We start from the raw sequence: 24776 nt of genomic DNA, 5'->3' as shown, positions 1-24776 counted from the left end.
TATAATTTTGAAAGTGATTCACTCCAAATCACTAGTGGTTGCAAGAATCCTAGAACACAAAACTGCACACACACACACACACACACACACACACACACACAACGTGAAAGTAGAGAAAAGAATCCCTTTCTCCTCAAAACTATTTTCTGTAGTTAATTACAGATTTTAAATTACCAGCAAGGGCATTTAGAATAAAAATTAGTTGGATGCTTCTTTAACATTCTTATTTCTATCAAACTTCTACTTTTCAAGAGTCAGTTTCCTGACCAATGGGTCTTAAACCTGTAACCACATTAGTAAATAAAATAAAGATAGAAATTTGTCAGAAATGTTTTCCAGCTCTTGTTACTTATTTAGCCCATCAGATCTGTAATTTTGCCTCTAATATATGGTGAGAACTTTCCTGGCTGCTTGTTAGAAGTACCAGTTATGGACTCACAGGCCCATTGTCCCACATTTCATGTAATTTCCCTGATGTTCTCAATTCCTATTTCTCTCTTTTTGAGTTTAAGCATACGTCAGTATTTCTAAATAACCTCCTTTGGTTGCTGGATAAAAGGGAAGTAGCAGTAAAGGCATTAAAGGGTCCCATCAAAGATGAACCCCAAACCTGTGGACATCAGGGCAAGGTGCTCACATTTCAGTTAGCACCCTGAGGACGGAGAAGCTGATTTCAACCTAGAAGTTTAGTGGCCTCTGAAGAACCTTTGCCAACCTCACCTGCCCCCTTCTTTATAAGTGGACTTGTCTTGCTTAGGTCAATAAAGACTGTCACTGATTTTCATAGGAACCAGTTGCTGGGCTTTTAGCCATTTTGATGAGCATACAAACCTGAGGAATTCTTCACTGAAAGAAAAACCAAGAAGTTGTATCTACCTATAATTTTGGAAAATGATTTACCCCAAACCCCTAACCCCATAAAGGGGCATTCTGCTTCATCTCAAACAATGTATCTTATCGCTACCAAGGGCTTCCACTTTAACTTCCAACTGTCAACTTTGCCCTTGGATTAAAAGTCAGTTCCCTATTACCTATTAAAGAGTAAAAGGCCTTATTCCCATCACACAGACAAGTAAAGAGAATGGACCTCATCTTTCCCCATGGATGAATGCTCAGGGCCTGAAGAAATTGCAAAATGCATTACTTAAGAAAACTATTTCCTGTTGGTGGTTGGCGGGAGGGAGGTGGTCAAGGGAGGGGCTCTTTGAGGACTTTTTTTTTTTTTTTTTTTTTGCCTCTTTTTCCACCCTTACATCCCAACAGCACACACATTCGAAGCTGTATGAGGTTTTGTTTGTTTTCAAGAGATGTTTGAAAGAAGATCAAATGCTTGTGAAAGGCACTGGATCGGCAGCCCTAGGAACTGAAATGTCCCGGAAGCTGTGTGAGCCCGGAAATATCCCACATTTCTATTTATTTTGGCAATTTTACTTAAAACTAGTAAGAGCTGGAGTTCATGCTACAATTAAATTTTCCTCAGGCACCATGAAATGAAAACACATATTACATTTGATTCTAACTGGTTGAGAAAAATGGTGGTTTTTCTTTCTGAAAGTTCATTCTGTGACCTTGAAATAAAAGTTAATAGTTCCTCACATGGGAGAGCTGAGCTTCCATTTAAGATGGAATTATTCATAGAACTGGGGTTTTCTGGGTTGGAAGGACTCTAAGGTCACTGAGTCCTCTTCTATCATCTGCTTGAAACCTGGCTACCACCTCACCAAAAAGCACTGGCAAACGTGGCTTTGAAGGTTTTGGTGACAATACAAGACTCGCTTCCCCTTGAAGAGATCGATTTTTTACGTTTGTTTCAGATGGCTCTAATTTTCAGAACTAGATAAAATAATGTAACTAAAACTCTAAAGGTGATTACCATATGCCAGGAACCATTTTAAGCAATATAATATGTGTTTGTACACACATGCTCCCATACACATTTATATAGATGTTATCTCAGTGAATCCCTCACAACCCTAGGAAGTATCATCAGTTAGCACCCTTGTTTGACAGATGAGAAAACCAAGGCACACGTAAATGTCTAAATGTCGTGATTTGCCCTGGCCACACAACCAGTGAGTGAGAGTCAGGATTTGAACCTGGGCAGTGTGGCTCTAGCATCTGTGTTCTTAACTGCTATGTTTTCCTCCCTCTTCAATCTATTTTAGGATTCCCCTTCATGCCTTGTGCAGAGGTTGGTGCACTGTAGGTGTTCAATAAAGATATTTTTCTACAATTTGGCACATTGTAGATGCTTCATAAAGATATTTTTTGACGATTTTACTTCAGGATCATGATTCCTTCCATCTTCCCATTAGTTTTGCAGCTGGTCATCAATTTGCCCCAAGACAAATGGTAGAAACAAAAGAATTCTAAATGATGATGAATACTCTGCCTACTTTAAGAAAGCATTGGGGAGAGCAATAAGTGTACAACATTCACTATAAAGGACTATTCAATCCGTGGCCACCTTTCTCAGTAAGTCCTTGAATGCTTTCTGTGTAAGCTCTAGAAGGAAGTTCAAAACACGCAAGGCTGTGTCAGTACAACTCCTTTGCTTCCTTTTTTACTCTGCCTTTGTCTCGCTGTCTCATGCAAGGACGAGAGGAATCATTCATCTCGGCACTGCTACTTATTTTTATGGTCTTCTTTACCACTATTCAGCTGCCTCTCTCACTTTTTTGTCCATCTGTTTTTATCCAGCCATCCATCTGTCCACCTGTCCATCTAGCATTACATGTATCACTGGGTGCTTAGCATTGACACTAGAGAGGAGGAGATGGAAAGACAATAATAATAGGTTCTTCCCATTTAGTCAATTCATATCCTTCAGAAACCATATGTAGGCATTCAAGGTGACTGCTTTAGAGCCAATAAAACCCATTCCAAAAAGAAATTATTTTAATCCATAGCGTGAGAGTCAAGCATTCTTTAACTAGGAGGTTCCATTCTTTTGTTTTTCTTTTAAAGTCTTTGCCTCACTCCTTTTGAATGAAATTTATTGTAGAGTATAATTATAGTTTATCCAAAGCTTTCGGTCATAATTGGCATATACTCAGTCAACAATGAAAGAAGGAAAAGAGATAATCCTCTGAGGAACCTTTCCATGGGACATGAGTTGTTAGTTCTTCTGTGGAACTTGAAGAGCCATCTGTATTTGCAAACCACTCTTAGGTGGTGGTCATAGCAAGCATCAGCTCACTTCTGAGCTGGTCTCAAAGCATGGATGTCTTAGTGGAATAACTCAGCATCTCCTGAATTAGGTGGCTAGCTAGGTGGGTTTAGATACCAGCCTACCTGGTCTATTCAGACAGGCCAGGCTTTTGGAATCACAGCAGAAGTGGCTCGGCTCCCATCTGGGACTTGACATGTATCTGACTAGAACTTTTCCTCCTGGGCTGAGCCTTGGGCATGGCCTGTTATGTTACATTATGTTATATTTATTATATTTTTCAGTACACCACAGAGGAAGAATGATCCTGAAGTAGAAAGCCAGCAGAGGCATGAAGGACCAGGCAGAAAGGAGGTTCATTTATACCATTGACATCTTCAGAGTAGGTGATTTGGATGAAATGCTTCACTCTTGGTTTAGTCATCTTCTCACCACAAGTGTTGTCATGTGCTTGGCTAACCACTTCTCTCTTACACCCTCTCTCAGTTCCTATAGTTCATAAATTGGATGATCTTGACAATTTTTGTTTTATATCTATATCCAGCCCCTTGCTCTCATTCATGCCCTTCCTTCCTTCCTTCTGGTGGAAAAATAGTAAGCTAATGGAAGATTTCGTGTGCTGTGTATTTCTGCCCTGACTTTTCCTTTCAGAATTCTTTCTCAGTCCATGTTGATTATTTGTGCTTTTCTCTGCCAGCCAGAAGGAGTGTAGCTTGGAACTCAAGCGTGCCTTCACCCTTCTATGGTTCTCAGTATTCTTGTCTTTAAAATGAAGGGATTGAACCAATCAGTTTCACAGGCTTTTTGTCCTAGTGTTTCCATGGAACAGAAACTCACAGGATGTCATATCTGACCTAGATTCGTGTGTGTGTGTGTGTGAGAGAGAGAGACAGACAGACACAGAGTTTTCATAGCAGATGGCATCAGAAGACAGTAATCAGACAGTTATGGACTGAACCATGCCTCTCCTCAGCTGTTCATACATTCAAGGCCTGACTCCCAGTACCCAAAATGTGTCCTATTTGGAGATAAGGTGTTGGCTGAGGTAATTTAGTTAAAATGAGGTCAACCCCTTCATCTGGACTTCCAACTTCCAGAAATGTGTGAAAATATCTGTTGCTTAAGCCACCCAGTCTGTGGTACATTGTTAGCACAAACCCAAGCAGACAAATGCATCTTTTATATCTGATTCCAAAGTGCAAAAATAAAAAGGGAAGGATCAATGACCTCTTCTTCCAGGTTACCTCACTGGCCCCACAGGCCTTTAAGCAAACACTGAGTGCCCTTTGGCCTGAACATGCACTTGACTAAGAAACCCAGCCTCCAGTGATACCACAGGAAAGGAAATCTGGGAACTTCTGTGACACAATTCAGTCTTGCTGAGAATTTGGGGCTAATATTTAACTATGGACATATATTGACATGGGCAGTTCTACAATAGCTTCACACAGAACTTTAAAATGCATATAAAAAAACCTTGATTTTTTTTAAAATCTTAATTCTTTTACTCTTATTTGTTTGTTTATTTTTATTTTTATTTTTTTTAAGCAGGGAGGGGAATGTAGTGTCTTATTTGCCTCTTTCATAATTTGTGTTCCTTCTTTCATTCTGGCCACTTTTTTTCCTCTGGGCTTCCTTGGGCATTACATTCGTCTTTTCCATCCTCTCCATATTTGTTAGCCACATTCTACAGCAGCTTCCACCTCTTTCCATCACATGCACCATCTAGCTCCACCACGCCTACCGTTCTTCATTCCACTATAGCACTTCCCACTTTTCTTTATCGCTGTCTGCTTCTCTCCCATCGTCCTTGCCTCTGTCTGCTTAGTCCTTCTCTCCTCCAGTTTCCTTTCTTGCCTCTGCGTTCAGTTTCTAGCTCCAGTCTCCCTTCTCTGCTCTTTCTTCTTTCCTTTCATCTGCTGACTTGCTTCAGTCCCCACCTTCTGTTCCCCTCCTGGGCGTTTCTTTGGCCCACCTTTCCTTCTCCTCTGAGACTTCATTCTCTTGGTGGTAGATGGGGGATGATACTGCAAACATCACAAAAATAATTGCATTGAGAACGAGTGGCTCCCTGGGTGTGTCCCAGAAAACAGAGCCTTTGCGTCAGCCCGGAATGCCTGGGCTTCGTGTGCTACAGAAGACAGCATTGGTGGTGGAGGGATGGCTAAGGCCTCAGTCACAAGACACAAACTTCTAGAACCCTAGGACTCATCTCTGACCACCCCCCCCCCCCCCCACCTCCCCCCCACCCCCACTAGACACTGTGAGGCAGTGGTCACCGGGGAACAGAAAGAACTACCCTGCCTTTATCTCCCCAAGCACACTTCTCAGCCACATTCACTTACACAGCTTCTGTGGTGCTTGCTCCCTGACTCGCCCCCACCCCCGGCTACTGCACTCCCCTCCCAGCCCCTTTCCATCATTCATGGTGGCTCCCTGGAGGTCACATCTCCACTGAGCTCCTGAGTCCTCCCCCCAGCTTGGCAGCAGTGTAGGACCAGGAAGCAGCAAATGTGTCACTGTGAGCTTCTCGGTTTCTCTTATGCTCTCTGCACAATGCTAGCTAACTTTGGCTCCAGGGATTAAAACCACAGTTTTGTTTTTGTTTTTGGTTTATGGTTTTTTAAACAGTGTCCCAAAGGGGTGCTCCTTGGGCTTTGCTCTCCTTACCCACCCTTCCTTACATTTTTTTCCCTCCTTCACCTACCCCCTACTCTTCAGTATCATTTTTGCTACTTCAGGACTAAAATTTAAATCACCAAATCACTTCTATTCATTTGTTCATTCATGTATTCACTCTTACAACAAAATTTATCAAGTGACTAATATGCATCAGATAATTTATGTACTTTTGATGGCATAAATAGTAGCTCTAAGGTACATTTGAAGTCTAGGTTTTAGAAAAAGACACCTATGGATTTTAGTCATTAGAAATTTCTAGGTTATTCTTAGAGCCAAACAGAAATTTCTATGTTTAGTGGTTTTTTTTCTTTAATTAAGTTTGCCATTGAATGTGAACTTCAAATAATTCCCATTTTAGCATATATTTTTTCTTTGCACCTTCACAGATTACTAGGACTTGAAAAAAGTTGCATGCCTTGTTATTAATTACAATTATGAAAGCTGTTAACACTTGTCCAACAGTTACTTCGTGCAGGATGAGGAAAGAATTGCATGTGTATTTATTAATTCTGAAAACGAGTTGATGTGGTAGGTATTATTATCCCAATTTTACTGATGAAACAGGTTTGGATAGGTTATGTTACTTGGTCAAGGGCTCTCAGTTGGCGACTGGACTTCAGTTTTGTCTGATACCAAAGCTCATGTTTAGTGACTGTTCTCCATTGTCTTCTGGTATCAGATCATCCAGAGGAGTGGAAAAGAGAATCTACAATGTGGAGTGACCAGAGGGATGGAGCTCTGAAGTGAGGATGGTGTCTTTCTGACCTGTGAGCCAGGATATTGGCCGTAATTCCTATTTGGCCTCCCCACAGATAGAAGACACTTCAATGTCTTGAGGATGGTAGATCCTTCCCCGCCAGCTAGCTTACCTTCTGAGCCTTGGGCATGTCGGTGTGGCGCTGGGCACGGACTGAGCGGGCAGACTTGGCAGGCTTGAGGGGTGCACAGTACATCTCTAGCCTCCTCAGATCACAGCTCCGGAAGCAGCACTCATCCACGATGCCTGTCTGAGGTGCCCTCCGACTGCTGGAGCCGTAACCTGTGGGCTTGTCTGTGCAAATCAAACACAAGGTGGCCTGGCTTTAGAGGGGAATATGCTACCTCCACAGTTCCACCCAACCCCGGAAGCCTCTCTTCTCCCCACAGCTGGTCAACCTACACATCCCAATCTCTTCCTGAAGCTTCCCCAACAATTCCTGGCCCCACAAATCCTTCTGGATCCCAGTGTGGCTCTGGACTCTGCCCCACACGCCTTAGCACTAACTTGTGCACTGGGGATTTTGTGTTAATTCTTGAGTTCTCAGAAACCTGTTGTCAAGGATCTCGTCTACACCCAAACTGAGTCTTTCCTTATATATTCGCTTAGTTTGGAGGCAGCTAGGAGTATTAATTAAATGAAGATCATGTGTTAAGTTTTTTTCATCTTTTTAGCAAATCTGCCTAGTTTTTATGCTCAGGATGGCTCAAGTGTTTGCTCTTTTGCTTAACTGCTTCCATTATAACATCAGGTTGAGTATCAAAGGAATTTTAAGTCTGGAAAGGGCTCCTCATTTTACTGATGTGAAAACAGGCCCAGACCGACTTGAAGCAAGTCATTCATGCAGTAAGGGGTGGAACCAGGATTCAAGGTCAGATCTATCCCTGCATGTTCTGTAATTAGGGACAAGTCATTTAAACCTTCTGGGCCCCAGTTTACCCATTTGTAAAGTAGGTTTATAATGTCTTCCTTATAAGGATTCTTTGAGGATTGCATGAGATAATCATAAAGAAAAGATAAAGATAAAGAAAAGTACTTAGAACATAATTTGATACGGAGCAGGTCCTAAATAAATGTTGGTTCACTTCCTCTGAGCACCCTAGGGTCAGGGTCTTATAGAGTCTGTGAAGAAGCAGCTTTCATATTAACTGCATCCAGGTGCTTTGGAACTTGAAATTGATAACAATACTAGTGTAATGGGCCTTCCTCCTCTATCACCATAGAGAGAACAGAACAATTGATTCTGTTTTCTCATAGAATAGCTACTACCCTGAGAGAGAGAACGAGCTAAAAGTCAATCCTTCGTGTGAGTCTCATTGCCCAGAGGCACATCATGAATCCCATTTCTTTTGATATTTGCAAATCAATTAGACCTCTTTACTTGGCAAGTAGGTTTTGGTTTAGTTTTATTTTTTATTGTTTTGATTCGGACACACTTTTCCTGGCTCTAGAATTAAAAAGAGAGGGCAAAACAAGCTTACGCGTACTTGTCATAGGAACTTGAAAAGCACCTGAGTTCTTTGTAAACTTTTTGTCAAAATAGAACTTCTGTTAAACCAAACTTTGCTTATACACCAATCGATAAAGCAGACAGAAGTGAAACTGCTGTGGCTCAGGGGAAGGCAGGGAGACTGGATCTTGGCTTTCTCTCATCTCTCTCATCTCTCATCTCCCTTGGGAGGTGCAGGGCCTGGTCTTCTGCACTGATATTCAGCCTTCACGGAGGAAAATTTGTGAACCACTGATCTAGGAGAATCCAACTAATCAATCTGGCATATGTTCAGTCTTTATTCCTGACACAGAAGACAATGTCATATTTTAAATAAAAAGTCTTATACTTGTATAATAATGACACTATTGTTGGGAATGGTGTTCTGAAAGTCAAAATCCCCATGTGTATTTTGAACTCCCTGGTTGGGAAGATCAGACCCATGGAAATGGCCTGCTACCAAACTAGTTTGGCTGCTTCACTGCTTGAAGGGCCAACCGTTCATGGCATCCTCTACAAACCCAAATGTTTTCCTGATGTTTGGCACAGGAGCCTGGGGATGCTTCCTCCCCATAAGGCAGGTTTATTGTCATTCTTAGGGCAGCTGGGGGCAGTAATTCAGTGAGGGTTCATTTGTGGTCTCTTTGGGTGGGGTCTACTTTCTCGCTTAGGGGCAAACCCTGTGGGTGCCTCATAGTTGAGGGGTTTGGGAGGGACTAGGCAGCTGGCCCCAATTGAAGACTTAGTAGCGTTTTCACTTGCCATTGGAGGATCCACGTGCAGAAGACTCTCGTTCTGTTCGCAAGCCTGGCCCTGGCAAGCTGAGACTTGGCCAGTCCCTTGGGCAATGTAAACAATGTTTTTTGTTTTTATAGTCTTTTCCTGGGACTATAAATTAGAGGAAAGGCACAAATAGGCTTACATGGTTCTTTGTAATCCACAAAGGACTTCTACATACTTTTTGCTAAGTGGTTATTTCAAGAGGTTGAAGGGGTCAGCCAGTTACGAGTAGCTGATACACTTTGGTTTTTCTCTTCCGGTGGGGAGAAGCCTACTTTGAGCTCTCCCTGTTGTCCACCACAGGTAATGGCTGCTCTCTGTCGAAACTATAAACTTCTTAATGAGACATAATTGGGATTTTTTGTTGTTGTTGTTGTACAGTATAGAATAGTTTGATGTTTTAGAGGTGGGGTGGTAAAGGTGGTTCCAAAAACATCCAACCTTGGCTAACTCAGAAACAACCCATTTCAAAATTCATGCTTATGGGTTGAAGATGGAGAGGGATAGGTTTTGTAACTCCAGACCTCTTTAGCATTTCCATTTCATGCATCTCTACTGTAATCTTCCTTCTGGAGGAGGAAAGCAACCTTAGTCTTGGGAAGGCAGAAAACACTATGTACTGCATATTCTCTTCTTGACAACTGTCAATAGCCATGAAACTCACCACACATCTATTTCCCTTTATGAAGTAGAAAGTAATCATCAGTGCAGAAAAAAAAAAAAACCCACACTGGGCATCTGCTTTGTCACCTTTCTTAGATGAGCTCAGAGTTTGACATGGCTCAGTCTATAAAATAGCTGTGCTTTTTCAGTCCATAGAGCAATGAATTTATGAACAGAAATTTAGGACTTTTCTGTAATGCTCCATAAAGAAAGTTTACCTTATGTTCATCTATTTCTTTTTAATATTGTTGAAATGGTGGTAAACAGACTTGGATTTTACCATAACAAATAACTACTGGTTATCTCTAGCTACCATAATGCTAGAGAAATGTTTTTCTTTGTCTATTCATGGTATCTACAATGGACTAATTGTACTTCATTGGGAATATATGAATATAACAAATATTTACATATTGCCCTTTAAAGTTAAATTCACCCTTTGAAATGTCCTATAGACTTGATTTCTGGTTCTACATAGGACATGTAACAACAAAAACAAATCATTTTTACTAATCAGAGGCCACAGTTGAAGATCAAAGTTTCGTCCTTTATCTTCGAGTGCCTCATATTCTTTCTTTCTTTTTTAATTGAAGTGCAGTTGCCTTTCTACTATAACATGTGTACAAATGTGAAGTTTAGTTGATATACTACTATAATATGACTATTATATTATTAGTTTTAGGTGCACAATATAGTGATTCAACATTTATATACATTAAGAAATGATCCCCATGATAAGTATAGCTACCATCTTTCACCATACAAAGCTGTTATAAACCCTGTGTTGCACATTGTATCCTTGTTTTTAATTTATTTTATAACTGGAAGTTTATATCTTTTAATCCCCTTCCCTTATTTTGCCCTTCCTCCACCCTTCCCCTCTGGCAACCACCATATTGTTTTCTGTATCTATGAGGCTGTTTCTCTTTTGTTTGTTCATTTGTTTTGTTTTTTTAGATTCCACATATAAGTGAAATCGTGTGGTATCTGTCTTTATCCATCTAATTTATTTCACTTAGTGTGATACCTCTAGGTCTATCGATGTTGCTACAAATGGCAACATTTCATTGTTTTTTATGGTTGAATAATATTCCATTGTATGTACTATATACCACACTTTAAAAAAATCATATATTGATGGACACTTAGGTTGCCTCCATATCTTGGCTATTATAAATAATGTTGCAATGCAATGGGCTTAGATGTGCACATAAGCTTTTCAAATTAGTGTTTCATTTTTTTTTCAGATAAATACCCAGAATTCCTAGATTGCATGATAAACTTATTTTTAATTTCTTGAGGAACCTCCATACCATTTTCCATAGTGGCTGCACCATTTTGCATTCCTACCACCAGTACACTCATATTACTTTTTTTCTAGAACCAAAATATAGACATTTGTTGCTATGGGCTGAAACTAGAAGTCTCAAACAATGTAGTTTAATAGAAAGGCTGTAAATTCATTTCCTCCAGTATCAATTTTGAGAAAAATGGGGATTTTTAACAACCTGTAGATTATAACTCTTGTCTTTATGATTGATTTTTATTATTTTTTGTATATTTTTAAATTATTTTTAAAGATTTTATTATTTATTTATTCACGAGGGACATGGAGAGAGAGAGGCAGAGACATAGGCAGAGGGAGAAGCAGGCTCTATGAAGGGATCCCAATGTGGGACTTGATCCTAGGACTCCAGGATCATACCCTGAGCTGAAGGAAGACGCTGAACTGCAGAGCCACCCAGGCGCCCCTATGATTAATTTTTAAATGAGATAGAAGGAATTGTTCTATCCTTGCCTTTAAAAACTCCTCATTAGGAACTATGTAATTCTGCTTCTGTGGGCAGAGTCAGAATTGGTAGGTGAATAGGAAACAAATATTGCCTTCATATAAAAAAAATCCTAACAATTTGTACTTCAAAAGTATTAAAAATGGGACAAACTTCTTTTAAAGGTAATGAACTTCCCATAGCTAGAAACAGTGAAGCAAAGTCTTTATGAACACCCACCAGAGATCGTAGGTGTATATTCCTGTATTCTGCACAGTGTACGACTGCCATAGACCTGTCTATTTCAGAGATTCTGTTAAAAGTAAAGAAATGGAGGAGAAAACCCATCTAGGCCAAATATTCAGTATGGCTGGAAGCTACTTACTTTGTCTTCAAGAAAGACGTTCAAATATTTTTTAACTTAGAAAGTGAAAATATTTTTTTCTATTTATTACTTGAGTTCTCCAAGAGTCATAAAATATTTTTCTTCACTTGAAACTACCACAAAAGGAATAGAATAGAAAAAGGATAGTCCTTTCTGCAAGTAGGTGTAGTCCCAGAGTTCTGTGGTACTGGCGTTATGAAGGGACCATTAGCGTGAACAGACAGACATGTATAAAATTTCACAGAATTTTTCTTGCTGACAGTATTGACATTGAAAATTTTATATATTTATATATTTATTTTGTCAGTAGTTTTGCTCCAACGCATGCACACCAAATATTGCTTAGCAGAAAAGTTGGCCACCACCTAACCTAGGCTTTGACTCCACAATGAGTAGACATAATGCATAGTCACAGTGCAGTGCTGCATCTTGAAAGTTGGCCAACAGACAGAATTCCAATGGTGAAGCAGCTGGCTTCTATAATAATAGCACTTCCCTTTAAATAATGCATGGTCAGTGGAGTAATTCAATAATCTTCAGGGCAAACTTGCTAGTTACAAGGGTTTCGGGCAGAATTGTGGCATCATCAAAACCACACCAATTAGCTGAGTCTCACATTTTGTCATAGATGCAAGCAACTTGCTTCCCTCCATCTCTGAAGGAAAAGGTGTAATGCTGAGATTAAACTGGGATCATCACTGCTAGAACAAAGAATTCTAGTTGTTCATTACTGGAGGAGATGGTACTGGCACTATATATGCTTGTGTTATAGGTTTCTTGAAATGCAATTGGGATGCTGTACTCAATTTTGATTTCCTTTGAAACTTTCTATTTCATTGAGGAAAACTTTAATTATTTTAACCCCATCAGTGGAAAGAGGAGACATTGATTTGAAGAATCGGTAAGCAACGAAAAATGCAAATATTTTGCAAAGAGGGAAATAGCCAGTTCTAAAGACACACTTGCTACTCTTTTGGTTCTGAGGAGTAAAGCTGTTCTTTAGAAATTGCGAACAGGAGTAGGTTCTGAGGTCAATCATATTTTGAAGGCAGAAAAAAAGAAGTAAGACAATTCAAGTTGGCTATTTCTAGAAAATTCACAATTATGTGTTTGATAGAAAACATGGATGCAGTTATTAAGTAATAAGAAACTACTTCCATTTAACTTTGATTAACTGAGGATTGATCTCAAAATTAAATACTACAATAAGAATCTATAGAAGCCAGAAAATTAGATTCCTTATACCAACTATTTATCCCAAACCTCCAAACATGTTGACAAGTTTAGAGTAACTCAGAATAACTAATTTTTTAGGGCAATGTTTCCCCATGGGCCACCCTGTCTAATAAAAAATGTCTGAGGCACCTGGGTGGCACAGTTAATTAAGCGTCTGCCTTTGGCTCACATCATGATCTTGGGATTGAGCCCCACGTAAAACCCAACAGGGCTCCCTGCTCAGTGGTAGCCTGCTTCACCCTCCCCACTCCACTCACCCCTCTGTTTGTGCTCTCTTCACTCTCTCTCTCTCTTTCTCACTATATCACTCTCTCTCAAATAAATAAACAAAATCCTTTAAAAAATCATTCAGCTGACATAACTTTGGATGGTATACTCTAGGAAAGTTGAGTGAAACAGGAGCAATCTTAAAGTTACTTCTATTTTAGCATTTTAATTGTTATTTTCATTTGTTGGAAAAGTGAGAATCACCTCCCAATGCTTTTTACACATTTTATGGCTTCACAGGGAAAACTAGACTCCTTTTGTTAATTCCTAAAATGAGGAAAATTGTGATAAGACTATTTATCCAAATTCAAATGTAATACATTGTTGGGTTGATAGTTTCTGAATTTGTAGTATTGGCATTTAGTTTAAAGCCCTTTTGATGCGTCAATATTTTACCTTTAAAAAAATTTCTGTGGAAATCACATGAGTGAAAACATTATTAAGATCTATGTTGTCACGTGCTCAGTAAAGATACGTCAAGAGGCTTTCACTACTAGAAACTAGGCATCTCATTATGCAGTTAGAATAACACACACTTAAACGTGTCAGGGAGTCGAGTGAGTTACCATCAGTATCAAGGCTACTGTCAGACACTTTGAAATTAGGATTATTTTTGAAGAAGTTTTTCTAAAGTATCTATATATTCCCTGCCTTAAATGTTGCTACTGGACTCCATACATTTCTGCTTTTTGGCAGAAGGATCTTTCCAAGTAGGATCGACCTTTAGCATCTGTAAAAGTGAACACTGAGAAAATGTCCTCTCTTCTATGAACTACATGTCATGAACTTTTCTGAAAAACCTATCACATTTAGGCATTGATTTCATTTTGGCCTATGTTAAATTTTAACTGCTGGCATTTGCTGGTCCCACTACTTCTCAGTTGGACAAGGTCATCTTTTCTAGGAATCTTGGCCCTATTTGACCCACCCCCACCCCCATCACTCCGTAACTCTTTCTCAGCTACTAAATCCCCACAACCCCAAAAGACCAAACTCTTCTCATCACCCAATCAAGTCAGTGTTTGTGTATCTGTGGGTCTGAAAAGAATGAAGCAAAGATCTATGGGGCTTCCCCTTTCTTTAAGCACTCCTTTCTTTTGGAAACCCTCAACTCAAGGGCAGGTGTAAAAATAGTGCTGTTTAGTCCACCTCTATCTCTAAGATCAGGAAGCTAAAATACAAGGCCTAGGGACAAGAAAACTAGCGATTCAGAGCAGAAACATTACCGTTTTAGGACTCTTTGGAGAAATGGGCCAACAGAGTGGGAAGCAACATGATGTATTACTTTAGCCTGATACAATCCCCTGGAGGACAAGCGTCTTGCCAGGACAGCACAATTTACTAGCTTAGGTCTGATTCCAGGGCTTGGAGGAGATAGATGTAGCCAACAAAATTATACTTTGGCAAGAGAAATGCTTTGCTGGACAGAAATGTCATCCTAAGGGAACAGTTTGGTTTATCAACGTCTAAGGTAAAAGATAATCAAATGCCAAGAGGTCATTTTTATGTTTGAATTACTTCAGTTGGGTCTGCTATATAAGTTAGCTACCATTTTCTGGTCACATTGTTTCAATTATTTAGAACATAGTACAGGATTCCAGTATGATCTGCCTGTGACAGGAGACATACCAGTGTCAGAGGCAGTATGTGGAATGGCTGGCAGCACAGGGCTTAGAGTCAGGCGGACCTGGGTTCTGCCACCTATTCGCCATTCACCTTGGGCAAGGAAGCAAATCTTCTAAGACTCAGAGGCTGTATAAAATGGATGTATGTAAAAGAGAGCTCCCCGGGCTGATGGAAGATTAAGTGATAATGTATGTTCAGTGTTTTGCACAATGTCTGGTATGCAGTAAAGTCTGAATAAATGTTAGGTCTTATAACTAGTATTATCATAGACTCGAGTTGGATAACATAGCTAGCTGGGCAGGTATCCCCTTCCTCACTTTCTCTTAAAAATGCATCCTTTCCAAAGTTTGGTTGCAAAAAGTCCTTTCCAGATAAAGGAGGACTGTTCACCATTAAAGTAAATGCATAACTATTCCTTTGAAAGGATACCCACACTCTATGTTGTATAGTCTGTTCTAAGAAATTTTAATCCACAAGAGACACCGTGACAATGGATCGTCCTATCGAGTTAAACAAGGCAAAGTCATATGGTCTTATGACCAAAGATAAGCTATCTTGACCTCTTGTAACCTTTGATTTCTCCTCAGTAGTTGTTCAGTGCTAGCATCCACATCCATCCACTTATTTCAAAACAGTGTTGTAAGGTATGAGATAGCTGTGAGAGAAAGAGATGATCAGAAGTGGTTTCCCATTCACTTTTAGCCAGCATATTTATTTATGTTTCTCCTCTCTCTTCATTTTGTGCCTCATCTCTTTCCTTTCTCTTCCTCTACATCTTCTCGCCTGCTGTTGACAGCCAGTAACGTTTTTACTCACTGATGAATTTTAGGACAAAAGTCGATGCTATGCAGACTAGGCTAGGTATTGGAGTTTAGTTCCTGCCCTGGAATGATGGAAAACTAGTGCTCCCTCTCCTGCCAACCAAACTTTGGGACTAAGCAGTCACCAAGGACACAGTGTCACCAGGCCCACTTAACCACTACTCCATCTTGGACCCATACTTGAATGAGATGAAAACAGACAACAAGAGAAAGAACACTAAGTGATGTTGAGGAATTACATATATGGACTTTACTTATCTCACATTTTTGAGAAAGACTATGACGGAAATTGTAAGATGAGTCTGGCTCCAACTTGTAGATTGTAGCCATGCTACCAACATTATCTCCTATACTCACATTGTTACTGCTTGTTTACTCTTTCAAATGTGGTAAGAGAGCCCTTGTGGACAAAACATAAGGCACTGGTGAATAGAGGGTAACGCCCCTCTCTCTGGTGCCACGGAAAGATGAATCAGCCAAAAGGGCATTAAAACACATTCTCTTTATTTTTAGTTTCACTCTAAAGTCTATCATTTCTCTTTTCTTTGCAACTTGGCACCTGCTCTGTGTTCTCAGGGGCCCTGTTCCCTGTCAGTCTCCTCACTCAGGCCTCTGTGTTTTGCTCAGGGCACATCTGGAGATTTTCCCAGGGGTGGGTGTGACATGGTCAGGATGGCAGGTGAAGGGGTGACAGCTGCCAGGGCAGTCTGGCATGTCTGAAGGGAGAGTGTTGGGAGGAGGAGGCCCCATAAGGAGAGGCACTGGGCCTGAATCAGGGAGTGAGCTGTTGGAAGGCAGCCTCCACAGCAGCAGAGACAGCCCTTGGCATTACCACAGAGAAGGAACAGCCAGAGTCAGTGACAGATTGAACACAGGGAGAGGAGGAGGGGGGAGGGAGAAGGTGGTTAAGGCGTTACATGATATAAATAACCACATGGTGTGCACTCCAGTCCCAGTTGGGTTGTGTGTGATGTCCCTTTCATGCTGGGATGTCAACAGTGCTGTTCCTGAATTGGAAGGTCCTGGGAAGTGTTTCTGTAGCACCTACAAGAGTGCCATATGCAGAGAGTGAATGAAAAGAAGGCAATGTGGTATGTGGAAAACAACATTGGATTTTAGCCCCAGATCCTTTGTGCAAACTCACAAGTCACCCAGACTCTCTGAGATCCAGTTTTCTTGTGTTGACAACCAAAGTACTGCTTAGTATAGAGCACTCGTTCTAACAATATGACCCTAAGGATTATCTGGATGGTTATGCTACCCATTTTTTACTCAACCATGTATGTAGGGCTTCTCTCTAAGAAGAGAAATTTGATGAAAGAACCAGGAGTTTCCTCTTTTTCAGGTTTAATTTTAGATGAAAACAAGATTTATAGGCTGAATTTAAGGAAAGCAGGGATCAGTGTTGAATTTGATGGAGGAAAATAGGGAATACCCAAGCCATGATCTGAGTAAGAGAGGGGACAAGACCATCTATGGAGATTACAGAAGCCCCTTCCAGAAGGATATGGGCATGAATTAGAAAGAGGGTAAAAAAGAAAGTCATTTATTGGAGCTGTTGAAATAGTAAAAAGAATCAAGCTGCATTCTGGAGATCAGGGTTCTGAAGGCTTTGAGCAACAAGTGAGGGATGGCCTTCCCTTGTGTGGCACTGGGAATTGAGAATTAGTGTAAAATCCCACCAGTCTTTCACCATTACTCTTTTTGAAGCTGCATCTTCAAAAACTGAGTAAGTGACCTGCCCCTCGAGGGTTGCTAATGTTGTTGACCAGAACGCTAAATCTCATAGCACTCAGAGTGGCCAACTCTTTATTTTACTACTTTCCTTGCTGTCTGTGAGTGGTATATGAACCCTCTGTGAGATATTTAGTTCCTTCCAGGGGACATGTGCATAGTTTCCCTGGAAAATTCCACCTACAACTACATGCCGTCCCATCTCTGATAAAGTGAATGGGCTTCAGACAGGCCATCACCTTTGCCATTGGTACCCAACATCTGCCCTGAGGGCAAAATTAGAAGATGACCATTTTAAACATGGTTTTTCAAACATCACCCCCCCCCACCCTTTTTGGAAAAATAAACGAATGTTAAGGTTATTAAAATTTTAAAATTTATACAAGGAGTTCTTAAGTAAGTTGCAGTATTATTTGTCAAAACACCAATCAGGTATGCAAACTGAAGGTGAATGGTTTATTTAGAGTGATTATATTATTCCAGGAACTTGCAGCTAAAATCTGGACTCATAAACCATCTTTTCTTTCTTTTCTTTCAATGGAATTTTGCTGCTATAATTTTTCTCCCTTTTATCTTAATGTTTGATTGCTTAAACATGACCAAGAGACTTTAAGTGCTCTCCTCAAATTATCGTATTTTAGAATTCCATACCTCTTTGGACAAGATAGCAAACTCAAGGTCAACTAAAGAGGTTTCTTAGTAATGTGGCAATCACTAAGTCTGTTAGCTTTTAACCACCCACTCAACCTCCTTGCCCCAAATATTATTTTTCTGAATTGAAGAAGTAAATTATGAATAAGGAGAAAGAGAGGTGTGGTTAAGTTGTGGCTTGTCTCCAAGATAAATACTACTCTTGATTTTGTTTCATAGCATGCCTACCTCTTCAAAATTTATCAATGCTATTTGGCAAATATTACTATCAATTAAGAAAAATCTCTGATTCTCTTATTTATTTTACTAAATCCAACAACAACAACAACAACAAAGATTTTCATCTTGTGATATTGGGAAATCATGAAAGAGAAACCAAACTCCTTTATTTTTATTTTTTCTTACATAGTCAAACATACTATGAATGACCACATTGCTCTGGCCTCCCACTCTGATGCGGGGGCCTTTTGGCCTTCTAGCCAGTCACTCACTTCCATGAATTTACTTTCTGAGAACTAGAGATGGTTGCCCTAGAAGTCATTTTTCAGTTTATCACAAAACCTACCCATGGTTGGAAAATTAATGAACCTCATTAGGAATAAGCAAAGTAAGGACCAATGTGTCACAGAGCTGGGGAGACTCCTTTGTGCACTGGGCCAGGATGACTATTTATGGGACATTTTATTTCCCTCAACATCTGCCTTTTATATGCTCTCTTTGGCTCAGATCTAAGTATGGGAAGGTTGCAAGGAGACATTGCTTATGCTTATGCTAATACTTAGGCATGATTAGCTCTGTCTTAACTCCAGCAGGAAGTGAGAGCCCAGGTTCACAAATCTCTTCTGATGCATATAATCTTCTAGCAAGGCAGCCTCCATTTTTCCTTCCCAGCTTTCCAGCAAGTATCATCTTGCTTGTAACCCCACACCAAGTCTCTCATACTTGTAAGAAAGAAGATCAGCAGTTTAGTGCCTGCCTTCTGCTCAGGGCGTGATTCTGGAGTTCTGGGATCAAGTCCCACATCGGACCCCCTGCATGGAGCCTGCTTCTCCCTCTGCCTGTGTATCTCTGCCTCTCTCTCTCTCTCTCTCTCTCTGTCTCTCATGAGTAAATAAACAATCTTTAAAAAAAAGAATATCAAATCCATTGACCTCTTTATGGGTATGGTCTCCATAACCTCCACTGTGTCAATTAGATGCATATTTGTCTAAAAACTACATATAGAAACCTTGAGGTTGATGTGAAGAAATGGTCATCAAGGTAGCAACTTCTCTATTTGGGATGAGAGAAGAGAAAGTTTTTTGACTGAGTAGCAGGGTTTCTGATAAGAGAATGTGGAGAGAGCTGCATACATCCTCATTTCTGAACTGTGAGTTTAAGTCATTGATGATGACTTTTTTAAATAGAAGAATGATGGGAAAAAGGGGGCTGTTGGTCTAGAAACATTTTAATTACTTCTAAAGACTTGATAGCATTTATTTTTCTTCTAAAACAACTTCTCATCCTCCTTCTCTTCCTCCTCCTCCTCTGCTTCTGGTTCAAGATGATACTCTAGTAAAGGTCACTTGTGAAGTCCTGGTCTTCACATATCTTCTCACTGAACCAGTGCTCCCACGGTCCACTGAGATCTGCCCTTGGCAGGCATTTCCCGCAGTTGGACTATGAATCGTCATAAATTCCTTGCATTCTTCACAACATCTGTGCCTTCTTTTGCCACATCTTTCTTCCTGGTACTCAACAGGCCACAAATTACCCTGGACTTCTCTTTCCAAGCTGTTGATGTCTTAACACTCTCCCTTCAAACCAAATTCCTCTCTTGTCCTTGGCCATGGCTCTTGGCTTCCCAGACTTCTCATCTCCCTCATCTGGGTTAGTCATCTGTGGCATCACCAGCACTGTCTCTTTCTCCTAGCCTTCTATCTGGCCTGAAATTATGCATTTCTTCAAATGTCAGAGTTACTATGCCCAAACATGCTACCCGGTTGGATGCTTGGTTAAATGCCCTAACATGATCTAAACACTGTAGTGCAGACAATACCTCCACACAGCAAGAGCACTTGACAAGACTCAAACACAGAGGACACTGATTAGCCAGTGGAGAGAAGGAGCTATAACAAGACCCAAAGACATACTCAAATGAAGTTGCAAACTTTTCCATTGAACACAAGTTTCTCTTGAGAATGAAAGGCAGCATTTCAATCTATTGAGCATTTTATATTCAAACTTATTTCTTTGACATTTAGAACAATGGAGGCCTTTGCAATAAAAACATTACCCAGAGCTTCCCTTTGTTGAGTGCTTTCTATTAAAGCACTATAGTAAATATTACTTTCCCTGTCTTTTTTCATTTACATCCTACAGTATTACATGGAGAGGCATTATTACTATATCCATTTTACAGATGAGGAAGCTGATGCTTAGCAAGTTTAAGTAACTTGACTCAGATCATACAGCTAGTTCCCCTTGATTGGGGACAGCTTGAAAATGGGAGGAGAAACTCTGAAATTGATACTGTTACTGGGATTTTTAAAGGCATGTAATACCAATATCCATGAAGGATGTGAGTGAGGCCATCTGTCAGCCAGCTCCAAGGTTTGAGCACATGCAGGAGACAGTTCTGCACTAAGTAATCTAGAGATCTAGAGAGTATCCGAGGGAAGGCCATGCATGGCTTTTGCCCTTGAGAGAGAAGTCTATGCAGTTCTGCAGTTTGGGGCACAGCTGGGTATGGGATGCTCACATCTCACCCAGTACACTATGATTCTTTCTAGTTCCAGAAGGGGCAGCAGCCAGACGATCGTTTCCAATTCTTTGGAATTTCCAACGTTATAATAACTTTAGCAGAAATTAAAATAAAGAAATTTTATCCATGATTTTGGTACCTTAACAAATAATACTATCTTCACTTAAAATTTTTTTCTAGTTCTCCAGATGCATACATCATTTGGACATAGCTAAATTTAATGCAATACTGTTTTCTTTGCTTAACAGTATATTGCAAGTATTTTACATATTGGTACATAATCTTTGTAATTATAATTTTAAAGTGGCAGAATATTTTGTTGAGTAGAATTTTCATCATTACTAGATGATTACTAGACAATTTGGTTATTTTCAGTTTTATCGTTATTTTAACTAATGCAGCAGTGAGTGTTTTTGTGAACACAACTTTCTACTCTTTGAGATAATTTATAAGAATAAATTCCCAGGAATGGAATTACTGAGTTTCAGAAGATGTTGTCAGACAACCCAATTTTGATGAAAGCCCACAATCTTCCATAAAGGCCAGAAGGGAAGACCAAAGGACTAAAACAGAGAATTATATCCAAATATTTTCCCAGGATTAGAAAAGACACAGCCAAGGTGGAGCACAAATAGAAATTTTACCTGCATCTCATGAATTGGAATAAAAGAACCAATTTCTGTTTTCAATTACTAGTACAATTTGCTCTGAAGGAAACATGGGGTGTAACCAAGGCTTTGGCTTGGCATCCAAAAGTTTGCTAAGTAGAAATAAAACCAGGAAAAAATGAAATTGATGACAAGAGACCCTAGATCTCAACTTTCAAAACTACTGAGTACCTATGAGGTTTCTTCTCTAGGGTGGGGAAAGTGGGCTCTCAAGGAACCAAGACAGTACCACACCCCACTGTATGGAGTGGAGGAATCTGTATTGTGAATAACAAAGTCTGTTCCTGTTCTCCTGAACCCATTTTCTCTGTGGAATACCGGACTCTTGTCCAATCTGCTTTTGGGGAGTCATATCCCAGACCATTGGCCTCCCCATCCAACCCCAAGTTTGGGAAACTATGTCTATCCTTTTTCACCCACCTTATTCTTCTCCTGCTTAATATCATTTAATCACAGATGTTAATGGGGCGCCAAACTATGTTCTAGATTCTGCTTTCAGTACTGAGGATAAGTGAACAAAACAGACAAAAATGAGGTAATATGTCACCATTCCCTTTATGTCCTGATGACTGGGATAGCCTTGAAGGAGACTGTGTGCAGGGATGCTGAACTCAACAGTTCAAAGACAGTTGCCCAGAGCAACTGAGGTCTGAGTCTAGCAATAGGAGTTTCCTTCAGGCCCTTGTGAAAATTCTTATCTGAGGACTTCATTTCCACCAACGTCTCTGAAGGTGTAAAATAATTACTTTATACATCATAACCAACCCTTAACTACCTATTAGCCTTTATTTTCTGTTTTATGAAGACTGGCACATTTTCCCAACTTGATTTGAAGCATTTTAAGAGTAGAAACTCTGTCTCACATTTCTGTGTCTATAAGGACAGCACTGGGTACTAACTAGGCACTTCATAAATTCTTATTGACTAGTGGATTGGTAAGTCAAGTGCACACTTGGGACACAAGTGCAAACAGGAAACATGGAGGTGCAAAATGAAGACGTTTTTACCTTGGTAGAAATCCAACATCAGGACTAGTCTCTGTTTATTTTAATTAATGCAGCAGTAAGTATTCTTCATTCAAATGACTTTATACTTCTTGAGATCATTTATAAGAATATATCCCATTAATAAGGGGGATGATAATAGTATGTACCTCTCTCAGGTTGTAATGAGTTAATGCACAAAGAGAGCTTGGAAGAGCTAGTGGCACAGAGCAAATATGACATGTCACCTCCCATCACCATCCTTAGATCATTACTCATGGATTAATTGTGAGGCTGTGTGATGAAGTTGGAGCTCCAGAGCCAGTCTGCCTGAATTCAGATGCTGGCTCCAACATTTATAAATATGTGGGCATGGATAAGGTTCTTAGCATCTCAGTTCTCATCCACAGAAGGGGGTACAAATAGTACCCACCACAAAGGGTATTTGATGAGCAAACATTTACCAAATGTTAGTTATAATTATTCTGGCCATTATGTGCTTGGGCTCAGGGTTTAGAATACTGATGAGGACAAAGAAAACACAGTCCCTGCCTATGCGCTGCCCCCCTGCCCCTAATTCATAATACAGTTCATAATATACTTCAGCATTATTGATTTGTGTAGCTAACTCTAGGGCTAACTGTATAGAGTGCCTTGCAGTTCATGAGTCACATCCACTTCTGTCCTTCAGCCATTCCAACAACCCCATGGGGGCAGAGTTGGGAGCTACAAAGTGGGAATGGGAGCTATTCCCATTTTGAAGATGAGAAAACTGAGAGTTCAAGTGACTTATGAATCAGGAAGTTCCTTTGATTTCAAATGTTAAAACTTCCTCACACACCAGTTGTCTCCACTAACCTCCACACAAGGATGAATTTCAGATTTCTAAACCTGCAGGCGTTCCTGAGGCAGCCAGTGGGCAACATGACTAATGGACCAGGAGGTGGGTGGTTACACAGTGATGCATATCAAGGCTTCTCCAACTTGAGCCTGCATCAGTATGTCCTGGAAGGTTGATTAAAGCAACATTCCTGGGCCCCACCCTCAGAATTTCTGTTTCAGTAGGTCTGAGGTAGTGCCTGAGAATGTGCATTTCCAACAAGTTCTCAGATGATGCCAAGGCCAATGTCTATGTGTGATATGGGCTTCCAACATGTGTACACAATGTATGATTTAGTAGAACGCTAGCAGGAAGGAAGGGCCAGTGAGGATGGGAATCCTGAGAAAGACCTCTTATACTTTAAAAACCCCAGATATGGGCAGCCCGGGTGGCTCAGTGATTTAATGCCACCTTCAGCCCAGAGCATGATCCTGGAGAGCCAAGATCGAGTCCCACATTGAGGTCCCCGCATGGAACCTGCTTTGCCCTCTGCCTGTGTCTCTGCCTCTCTCTCTCTGTATGTGTCTCTCATGAATAAATAAATAAGATCTTTATAATAAAAAAACCCCAGATATGCTTGATATCTCTTTTGATAATTACTAATCAAGGTACTCATGTGTTGTTAGTCTGGTAGCGGGACCAGTTTTATTGCAAAAAGGAAAAAAAAAAAAACATGACCCTCTAAAGTAGGACAGTAAACTGAACCTACAAAAAAACAAAAAACAGAAAACAAAAAACACATGTTGACCTTTTCCCCTTCCCTGCATTTTTTATTTACACAGTCTGTGTCATTCTGACTCCCGCTAGTACCTGAAGACCAGCCTGGTCATAGGGAAGGAAATTAGAGCCTTAACAAATTCCCCTACCACATGGAAAGTTAGAAGCACAGGGACATCCTCTGATACTGAAAGCCACCTTTTCTAAGTACCAGGTTCAATTTATTTTTAGGTTTTCAAAATTTTCAAGCCAATCTGCTCAATTGTAAAACTTACTTCAGAAGACAGACTTCCCAAGGACCCAAATCTACCTTTTCTATGCCCTCACCCTCTATAACCTCCCAGGGTAACACAGGGAAGCCAAAAAAATGGGGTGGGTTTTTGGCACACCTTCAGGACCACATCATCAAAACATCCTTTCATGGATCATTCAAAACTCATGAAGGAAAGTGAAAGGGAAGTATGCCACTGATGATTGCCTATAGAACCAAGGTGGTTATATAAGCCAAAGGACATTCAATTTCGCAAAAAAGAAAAAAATCATAATTTGTTATTTGTCAGGCTACACATAATCATCAAAATTTCTCAAGCAAGTGTCAGGATCAATCCTGCTGAGGAAACAGGGTTAATTAATCTAACTGCCTTCATCCAGAAGTGGCAGGAAGAGGGCAAGCGCTGCTCTATTTCTTTTCCAAGCCCTTCTCATGAGAGTGTGTGTGAGGCTCCCAGAGCTCTAAATCAAACGGTACCCTGCAGG

At 40.3% G+C, this 24776-nt stretch overlaps 1 protein-coding gene across 7 annotated transcripts in view; it reads right to left on the bottom strand.

Annotated features, from left to right (window-relative positions):
* Positions 1–24776, bottom strand: part of IGF1 (insulin like growth factor 1) — a 78293-nt gene that overhangs the window by 15033 nt on the left and 38484 nt on the right. For 3 of the 7 annotated variants that reach the window (XM_041738259.1, XM_041738256.1, XM_041738261.1), the window contains 2 exons: positions 6721–6902; positions 4679–5196 (listed from right to left, as the gene is read on the bottom strand). In XM_041738259.1, coding sequence (XP_041594193.1) covers positions 5035–5196; positions 6721–6902 — 344 coding nt within the window. In that variant the 3' untranslated portion in view covers positions 4679–5034. Of the gene's footprint in view, positions 1–4678; positions 5197–6720; positions 6903–24776 lie in introns of those variants that run through there. The other 4 variants (XM_041738262.1, XM_041738263.1, XM_041738257.1 and 1 more) reach the window with 3 other exon arrangements.

Source organism: Vulpes lagopus, chromosome 23, assembly GCF_018345385.1.
Source record: "Vulpes lagopus strain Blue_001 chromosome 23, ASM1834538v1, whole genome shotgun sequence".
Classification (NCBI taxonomy): domain Eukaryota; kingdom Metazoa; phylum Chordata; class Mammalia; order Carnivora; family Canidae; genus Vulpes; species Vulpes lagopus.
This window is presented reverse-complemented; position numbering and strand designations above follow the sequence as displayed.